General features: G+C 37.9%; 1 gene segment (V, D, J or C); it reads left to right on the top strand.

Annotated features, from left to right (window-relative positions):
* Positions 1–10,353: 10,353 nt before the first annotated feature.
* On the top strand, positions 10,354–10,811 carry LOC127687758 (Ig heavy chain V region VH558 A1/A4-like). The segment is given in 2 exon segments: positions 10,354–10,399; positions 10,483–10,811. Coding segments are annotated over 2 exon segments (375 nt in total).

Raw genomic sequence — 10,811 nt, forward strand, 5'->3', positions numbered from 1 at the left:
TTCTGTGTTTTACTTTATAAAGCTGATGGATGTTTGATGCTTACACCAGGTAGTTCAGAACTATGGTTCCACTCAGTCTTAGTCTTCAAATTCCCACAGTGGAAAATTCCAAATTATTGTAATGTTTACCTTCAGTAAACGTTTGTATAGGGTGAAGATGGGATTTACTGGATGAGTATTCTCAAATTGATTCATCAACCAAAGAGTGTCCATAGATACTCCCAAATAATTCAAGGTATTTTGAAGTCTATTTTTTGCTCCCCACAAACTAATTTTAACATCACATGGTTCAAGACAGCACTTATATATCTCACTGAACACAGAGAAGTTGATCATGTGTCCATGTAGAATTTTTATTCCTACTGATTAGTGTTCATAGTACTGGACATATTTTGTATGGTATTAAAGGAGAAAGGTAATAACCACTCTAACTCTAAACCCTGTTGTCTACAATAGTTCCCTGTCTGTGGGATATGCTGACATAATAGAGGATCAAACATTGTGGGATCAATCATTCATTCTTTGATTGAATAAAGGCCTATGAGATTAGGGTTAAGGTTAGCCATGGCTGACTCTGCTAGAATTGCCATGAAACTGAAATTGCATAGACCATGGCCCTAAGGGAAAATCATATGCCACTGTTCTGATAGAGCAACATATCAATAAAATCATTTTATTTACACTTAATCCAGTAACTCATCTACCTGTCATCAGACACATTTTGCAGTAGATATGAAGCTAGAGAGAACCAGAAATGTACAATTTTTAGAGAAGTGGTACTCAATGAGTTTTCGTCACCAAACCTTCATCCCAGGACTAAATGACCATTGCAAAAGAAGATTGTAAGGGTCAGAGATGATTGATTACTCTACAAAAGCAGTCTTATCCAGACACAGTAGAATTGATACACATATGAACTCACATAGACTATGGGAACAAGCACAGGGCTTATGTATTTTCAAACCAATGTGAATTTCTACAGAGAGGGGGAAGTGGATATGTGCTCCCACCACTATGTAAGAATCTATCTGCAGCTGGTACTCATTTACAATAGAAACTTAGTCTTCTACAAAGGGGACTTACTCCTGTATTAACCACACTTGATGTTAGGCCCTACACCCAAGAGATGGCCAAACAAAAGCAACACAATGACATATTTGCAGTTTTTTCTCATATAGCGTTACTTAGGCAGTTTATCTTACTATTTTTTTCATGTATATTTGGTTTCATACTTTTTCTTCTTTTGAGTTTGTGTATGTGTGAATATGTATGTATGACAAGATAGGGTGGATAGTAATAGAGAGAAAGGCAAATTGACAGAAAGTGAGTCTTGTTTTACCTTTTTGTTTGTTTTTGGTTAAAAAGTGAGAAAAATAAAGGGTATGAAGTTGGGTTGGTAGCAAAGGAATGAGGATCTAAGAAAAGTTGTGGAGAAGTAAAGTCTGATTAGAATATATTGTTTACAAGATATTTTCAATCAACAAAGGTCATTTAAGTTAAACAAACTGGGCAAAGGCCCCAAATCTCATGTACCTTTTACTTTTCCCTAAATGAAAACACCATGAAAAGACAAAACATGTTTGTTTCTTTCTGGCATGTTCATGCACAACCTGGTCGGAAAGTTTCCAGTAATTTCTGGTCAGTTGTCAATTGTTCTGTTGACACATCTCTTATCATTTCTGTCTTCCTGAACTGATAAACAGGTAAGAATCTATGGAGAACAATGCATGTTTCACTGCTGAGATATTTTCTCAGACATGTACAGAGTCTTCTTAGGGTAATGTTCCTTTCCACACATAATCAAGTATAGCAACAGCCAAACAAGTCTCTGTTACTAACAACAAAGATAAGTTTCCATTACCTTATAGCTCCTTGTCCTTCATGACATCATCAGGACAGGAACAGATGTCACCAGCTAGATGAAAAGGAAGAAGCAGGCAGGACTGAAGGAGAAATAATTAGCAAACCATTTGTCAGAACACAGGATTGATATAGATTGATTAATTTAAGATATAAGACAATATTTGGGAGCAAGAGTATGATAAGACTTAAAAGTATAATTAACAAATATAAATCTTGGTCTTTCTATTTAGAGCTAGTGCAGGCAGAGTAAAACTGTATTCTTATACCCATGTTAGTGTCAATGTGAGCCATTTATGTATCATAGTTGAGTCAATAACTTTGAAGCAGAAGTGTTTGATCACATACTCAATCAATATCTAATTCTGAGGATATGAGCAACATTCCTGCTAAAAAACTCTTTTGTTTTGCTTTGTTTATCCAAAATAGTTTCTTTGTACAGCACTGATTGCCCTTGAACTTATTTCTATAGACAAGGATAGACTTGAACTCAGAGATCCACATGTTCCTACCTCCACAATCTTGGGATAAAAGATATTAGCCACTACCATCTGGGTTTGTTGAAATACCCTCAACAATTATTTTTAGTTTTCTCTGGTCATTTCATGTAATTTGAGGTGGGAGGTTCAGTGATTATACAATGATTACTGATTCCAAACTCATAGTCTTACTCATCTCCAATATTCTGCTCTGTAATCAAATGATTGCTACAGCACACTAGCAACAAGACCATCTTTACAGTTTTTGAGACAAAGTGTGACAGTGATCCTCAGTGTTTTACTGTGGACTGATTAGCAGTTCCAAATGGTGATTCAGAACATTTTCCCAGATGTATGTTCTGCAGAATTTGTCAGTAACTTTCTTCACAGGTAAGTAACAGAGTGAACATCCAGAGATTCACCAAAACATGTTTAAAGTGGCTGTTCCTGCATCTTATATATCTGACCACTGAGGACACCATGGTGTATCAATCTTTGATTGAATCAAAGTGAGATGTGAGTCACTTTCCAGATGCAAGCCTATCTGCAAAGGGACTTGGAATAGTGAAAATGGTGCCAGTCCTTTAAGTGGTGTTCATAATCATCAAATATAGACAGGTCTAAAAGGAACTGCTATGGGTGAGTGATTAATGATAAGAGAGCCCAAGCAGAGGACAAGGGAAAAACAATACAAATTAATAAAATAATAGAAAAATGATATACATCAATATGTCCATTTATTCAAGGAAAGCTTCTGCACAGACATTGCATCAGATCAGCAAGTATTATGATCCTCCTATTAGTTGAACTTAGGAGAATAAACTCATATTATCTAATTATAATATTATGGAGCCCAGACATTTGTGTATGGATTATAAGAGGAGGATGTCTCAGTTACTATTTAATTATATTACTTAAGTAGGCATGAAATCCTATGCATTGCATCAACAGCCAATATTCTGTCATATGAAATTCAGCATTATACACATTACCCAGCACATCCGGGGTTCTGCAATGCCAAGATACAACCGTCTCCACTCTCGATTGTAGGGATAACTGTTCCTCTATAGTAAGGAGTCGCTGATGCCCTGAGGACACTGCCCTTGAACTGAAAATTCACAGGAGTTCACATGGATTCTGACTAATTATGGAAGAGAGAACATGCATTCAACTTTTTCTTCCCCTTTTTATCCTGAAATATTAGGTGTATCCAATTTGTGAACCCAAAGTTAGAGCATAATATACTTGAATGTTCTGTGTTCACGTAGTGTGTATTGTTGTTTTATTATGAGTAGTTATACTTCTGATATTTAAATATACATTATTACATATCCCTAAACAATGCTATTGGTTTCTCTCACCCCTGGGATAACATTCCGTATTCCGCCCTTCATTAACGAAACGTTAATTCTGAAAGCTTTACAAGCACATGCCCTGCCTAGGAATAAGAGAACACTGGATTGGAAAGTTACACAGATAGAAGTAAAGTTTTCTAAGCACATATATTCTCCACCCATTAGGTTCTTGTTAATTAAATTTCTTCTCTCATCCCATCTCATTACAAGCATGGGAATGCAGTATGGTTAACAGATTGAGTTGCATGATACATTTGCTTGATTTCCTTCTCAATGTGATTTTTTTGAATTGTTAGCTTTTCATGAGTGCTACTCTAGTTCCTCTTCTTCCTGTTGACTCCTGTATGTGATTGTCCTAGGAATTCACACATGGATACATGGAGAGATGCATCTTCCCTTAAGAATCACTGTTGATTTTTTTGTCCTCAGTGCTCTGGCCCAACTATAGCCTGATAAAGGCCAGAAAGACCCTGATCTCTCCTGTTAACACCTCATTACAAGTGGGACCTGCTAGAGCCAGATCCAACTGCCATAAGGAGAGAGTAGGCTTTGAGAGGATCACTGATGATAATGTAGAAACAACTTTAATTCAGTCTCTGAGATATCAGTCATCTTCTATAGGTAAACAAGAGCCATTGCTCCATATAGCTGTGTCTTCTCAGCAATGGAATTGTAGGTATATGTTACTGCTCAAGACAGACTGGACACCATCAGGTTAAGCCACAAGAAATCTACCTGCAGATCAGTTGAGGAACAGCAGGGAGCAGAATGGGGCTAAGAATCCCAGTAGACAGAAATTTTAGGGTTGAATGAACTCTGTAACCTCTGTGATTTCCATTTTTGAGTTCTTTTCTTTTTTCTTTTTCTATTTTTTTAGGAGTTTTTTTCGTCAGAGACACAAGAACAATTTATTTGCTTTTTTATCAAATCTGTAAATGTTATTTAGTTCACAAACAAATTACTGAGGAAAATCGCATCTATTGACTTGTGATTGAGATATAATGATTTTGTGTTCAAACACAGTGAAGATTCTTCACTAAATTCTCCAAAGATTCATGTATTTTTGTTTTTTATTTACTTATTGTATATTTTTAAAAAAATCATAAAATGTATTTACATCACTGATTCCCTCCCCAAACTTATGACAGCTCTTTCATCTTAAACTGAACTACACAGCTTTCGTTCTTTCTGTAGAATGGAAAAAATGGAACAAAATTAAAGAGGGATTGAAAACATATCAATAATTAAACACATACATACACACAAGCACAAAATAAAACTGTAAAATTGTACCTTGTACCTAAACATATATATATATCTTTACACATATATACATATGTATATGTTTATATATATACATATATACATTTATATGTAAAGATATGTGTATGTGAGTATATATATTATATGCATTATTCTTTCGGCTTCTACAAATTCAACCCAAAAAATATTCAAATTAGTAAATTGCATGAAGAAAACTTGAAGCACTTGTCATGTGGACTCAGGTGACCCCATTCTGCATATCCTTTTCCAGGTCCATTCACAAATTTTAGACTTTGCAATTCATGTTTTACTATGAGAAGTGTTCCACTGTCTATACATCCCACATTGTCAATATCTATTTGTCTTTTGTTACAAATCTAGGTGGATTCAATTTCCCAGATGCTGTGATTGGATCAGCAATAAATATGTATGGGCAAGTGTCTCTGTAATAGTGTATAGCATCATTTGAGTACATGCATGTATAAGTATGGCACTACATAGTTTTGTTTACTATTTTTGGTGACATTCTCAAACTGATTTCCAAAGTCACTACACTAATTTACACTTACATCAAATAATCTTAATTATCATTATCTTAATTAAATTATCATTGTCTAATTAATATTATCATTAATATTCTTGTTTATTGTCATCTCACTGAAGTCAAATTGGAACATTAAATTTCTGGGACTTTTTATTCATTAAGTAATTTATTCACTTTGAATCTTTCTGGTCCTCCTCTCACCCATTTCCTCCCCTATCTCCTTCTCCTCTGAGAGGGTGGAGGCCTCTCCTCCCTGGGTATCTCCCTACCTTGGCACATCAAGCCTCTGAAGTACTAGGCACATTCTTCCCAGTGCAACCAGACAAGGCAGACAAGTTAGGGGAACAGCATCCACAGGAAGGCAGCATCTTTATGTACAGCTGTACTCTACTGGGGACCTACACTAAGACTGAGGTGCACATCTGCTACATATATTTAGGGTCCTGTTAGCCAAAGACTATGGTACAGGACATAGAGAAACCAGCCTTCTACTGACCAGGATATTCTACCTGCCACCAAGGGTTTTTTTGTGTGTGTGTGCAGAACAATGTCATGCAGTTTAAAAGAAGTACAAAGACATCAGTGATGTTTTATACTTTGCCTAACCTTGCAGTCTAAATATCAGGCTTCAAGAAAGATGTACCTGTTAGTACATGACTCTTATGCTGTGCCCAAGTGTTTTCTGATTGTAGTTGTTGTGTATTGCATAGGAATGACCTCCTCACAAATAAACAAGGTCAAAAGCCCATGGCCTGAGATGACAGAGGCCATAGTTGACCCCAGTTGTATTGTTGAAGTTCAAGATGTCAAAATGCCTTATAATACTTATGTTTATAAAATAGATTATTGCTGCTCTCAGCCTTGACCAAAAAGCTTCTGTGTTCAGTGTATAAAGATTGATGCAGACATTCATGACTAGTCAATGTGGTTAGAATGATTACAGAGTCCTCCTCAGACACAGATTTGTTATTGATATGTACTTTCCAATATATTAACTGTATTAATGACTATTTGCAAACATCATATGAGTATCTCATTAGTAGCTCTTATATATTGCATTCTTATATACAATTATGTATTTCAATGCATTCTAGTGTATAAATGAGTGTCTAGCATAATAGAGAAAAATAGGATATTCAAGAGATGAAAGAGTAGAAATTATGAGTGAAATAATCAGTGTGAAATATTCATTTACACAAAAATTCTAACCAGATGAAAAATTGTTATTTTTATTTTTCAGAATGAGTTTGCTTATTCTTTGACATTTTTATTCATGTGTGAAATACATCAGCATCATTTGCACCCCACTGTAACCTTCTGGTTTCCATTAAGAATTTCCAATAAATCTCTCCCATCTAACTGACCACTTTTATTTCAGTAACTAACAGTATATGGAGTCCAATCAGTGCTGTGTATATATACATATGTTTGTCATTCACTAGCACATAAGGAACAACTCAAATCCTTCCAAAGAAAAAGAGAGTATATTTTCATCATTTATCAGGTGCCAATAGATCTGAACCTTGGTGAGTATTCTTGGAAGTCACTCACCATCGTGTCATAATATTTTAAAAATATGGCTACACTTTGTTTAGTGGGGCAAGCCTCAAGCACATGCACCAAGGTGGATGTGTTAACCTGAGAGGGAAATCCATCTCTCACAGTTTACCATGCCGATCTAAGCAATCAAAATTTTATGTCTAAGCTTACAATTGAACACACTTGCTACTCAGCTATTTCACATATGTTCTCTGTCCCAGGTGTGGTCTGATGTCAGGAGAGCCTGTTGTCTACTATCATTACGTTTTTTGTTACAATTTTTATTTTCCATAGATTATCTCTTTGTTTTAATTAACATGCAGTGTATTAAGGTTCAGTTTGGCCACCCCTCCTTTTTGACAGCATTTTATCTTCCTTCTTAGATCTTGGATAAGTATGCACATTATGATCGGATATTTTTATTTACATCTCAAATATTTTCCCCTTTGGGATCCCGCTCTCCCATCGCCCCTCCCCTTTCTCTATGAGGGTTTTTATTCACTCACCCACCCACTCCTGTCCTCCTCCACTGGCATTGTAGGGGTTCAATGGAGCATTGAACACCCTCAGGGCCTAGGGCCTCTCCTTCCACTGATGTCCAACAAGACCATCCTCTGGCAATATGTGTCCAGTGCCATGGGTAGTTCCATGTGTATTCTTTGGTTGGTGGTCCAGTCCTGGGAGCTCCAGGGGTCTGGCCTGTTGACACCATTGTTCCCTCCATGGGGCTGTCATTAAATTGTTTAGAAATGGGAACTGCAAGAGCTGGCTCCAACTGCCAGCAAGGAGGAACCTGCTTTCAAGAGAGACATTATAGTAATATTGGCACAACTTAAAATCCCTGATGCATAAACCATCATCCCCAGGTAAACTAGAGTAATTTCTCTCTTCAGTAGAACTCTGTAAATGCTGAAGTTACATGGATAAATTTTTCTTTTTCTTTTTTACAAAATGTATTTTTATTATTTTTATACACTCCATATTTTATTCCCCCCCCTCTGCCAACCACTGTCCACCCTCTGACTGTTCCACATCCCAAACCTCCTCCCCTCCCCCTGTCTCCACATGGATGTCTCTACCCCCAACCCCACCTGACCACTAAACTTTCTGGGGCTTCCAGTCTCTTGAAGGTTAGGAGCATCATCTCTGAATAAGCACAGACCTTGCAATCCTCTATTGTATGTGTGCTAGGGGCCTCATGTCTGCTAGTGTATGCTGTTTGTTTGGTGGTCAGTGTTTGAGAGATCCCAGGGGTCCAGATTAATTGAGACTGCTGGTCCTCCTACAGGGTGACACTCACTTCATTCACGTGTATTCCCTAATTCAACTGTAGGGGTCAGCTGCTTCTGTCCTTCAGTTGGGTGCAAATATCTGCGACTGACTCTTTCAGCTGCTTGCTGGGTCTTCTGGAGTGCTGTCATATTAGTTCCCTTTTTGTGAGCACTACATATCCTCGGTAATAGTGTCAAGTCATGGGAGCTCCGCTTCCCCTGGATCTCACTTTGAGCCTTTCTCTGGATCTTCTTTTCCCTGAGCTCCTCTCCATTTCCATCCCTGAAATTTGTTCAGACAGGTACAATTATGGGTCAGACTTATGACTGTGGGATAGCCTTCCTCTCCCTCATTTGAAGCCCTGTCTTCCTGCTGGAGATAGGCTCTACAAGTTCCCTCTCCCTACTGTCAGACATTCTTTTTTTGTGTAGGCCATACTTTATTTTTTAAAATTATGTATGTTATTTATTTACACTTCAAATGTTGTTCCCTTTCCTGGTTCCCCCCTCCCTTGAAAATCGCATAAGCCATCTCCCCTTCCCCAACCAACCCACTCCTGCTTCCCTGTCCTGGTATTTGTCTACACTACAGCATCAATTCTTTCCAGGACCAAAGGCCTCTCTCCCATTTGGTGTCCAAGAAGATTTTCCTCTGCTTCCAATGTGTCTGGCACCATGAGCAGCTCCAAGTGTACTCTTTGGTTGATGGTTTTGTCCCTGGGATCTCTGGGGGGTACTGGGTGGTTCTTATTGTTGTTTCTTCTATGGTGCTGCAAACCACTTCAGTTTCTTTGGTCCATTCTCTATCTCATCCATTGGGGACCCTGTGCTCAGTTCAATGGCTGGCTGAGAATTTCCTCCTCTGGTCAATTTTCATAGGAAAGTCTACATCCCGGGTAAGTGTGGTTAAAGCCCCTGTTTAGAGATGATATAGGCCCTAGTAGACCTCATTTGTATTGCTAATGATCATGTTGTCAAACTGTCATAAATATTTATGTTTATACCCTGTATAATGTCTGAGCCTTGGTCACAGAGGATCATATGTGTTGTTAAAGATTAATGCAGACATTCAGAGTGTTGAGAATTATTGATAGAGTATCCAGCAGCAGTTGATTCAATGATGCCAGCTTCTCACCCAAGAATCATAAAACATGGAAAAGAATGTAAGATACAGAGAATGGAGTTAAAGGACAAGAAATTTTATCTCCATTTAACATCTGTGATTTTTTTTAGATTGTCTTAATTAATACAGTTATATCCAGTTGCATCCATTTTTCCAAAAGCAATGTAAATTTCTCATTCATTTCTGGTCAAACACACACACACACACACACACATACACACACACACACACACACATGTGTTAGTGATAAAATCCTTTGTTTACACATTGATAGCTTATATCTATAATTTAGTTAATCATTATTATGCTGTAAAAATCCTTGATGTATAAATATTTAAGCACATTTACTTTTATTCATTTTAGTGAATTTTGAAGTATATGACTTGTGGGAAAGGCAAATATTGCTTGCATTTATCTGAAAGAAAGTTCTAATACATAAAACTTACCAATTTTTGGAATTTACCATCAAAATCAAATTCATCATCTTCATCATCATCTCAACATCATCATTGTCATCATCATCACTATCATCATGATCATGATCTCAAAGTACCATCTGTAAATTCATGTGCTGACAGTGTCCCAAAGTGGAGTAACAGACTCAGGCCAAAAACTTATTGAGAGCTTGTCCCCTGATGTTGCTTCCATGACATGTGACCTGGGTTCATGGAAAGTGTATGATGCACTTCCTCAAAGAGGATTAGGACTTGGACCTGAGCACTCTGCTACCTGACCCATATGCCTTTTCAATTCTTCCTCTCCAGTTCTTCTGCTGGACTAGGTTCTTACATAAGAAGTACCTGCTTATGAATATGCAAATTACTTCAGACTATGTGAGTAAATACAGGGATGTTCATACAATGAAAACAACCTATGATCACTGTCCTCTCCACAGTCACTGAAAACACTGACTCTAGGCATGGAATGGAGCTGGGTCTTTCTCTTACTCCTGTCAGTAACTGCAGGTAAGGGGCTCATCAGTTCCAGATCTGAAGAGGAGACAGGACCTGAGGTAATAATGATATCCACTCTGCCTTTCTCTCCACAGGTGTCCAATCGCAGGTCCAGCTGCAACAATCTGGAGATGAGCTGGTGGGGCCTGGGGTTATAGAGAAGTTGTCCTGCAAGGCTTCTGGCTACACCGTCACCAGTGACTGGGTGCACTGGGTAAAGCAGAGTCCTGGACATGGCCTTGAGTGGATTGGATATATTTATCCTGCAGATGGTGGTACTAACTACAATGAGAAATTCAAGGGCAAGGCCACACTGACTGCAGACACATCCTCCAGCACAGCCTACATGCAACTCAGCAGCCTGACATCTGAGGACTCTGCTGTCTATGAGTGTGCAAGACACAGTGTTGTCATCACATCCTGA

The sequence above is a fragment of the Apodemus sylvaticus genome, chromosome 6 (assembly GCF_947179515.1).
Source record: "Apodemus sylvaticus chromosome 6, mApoSyl1.1, whole genome shotgun sequence".
NCBI lineage: Eukaryota > Metazoa > Chordata > Mammalia > Rodentia > Muridae > Apodemus > Apodemus sylvaticus.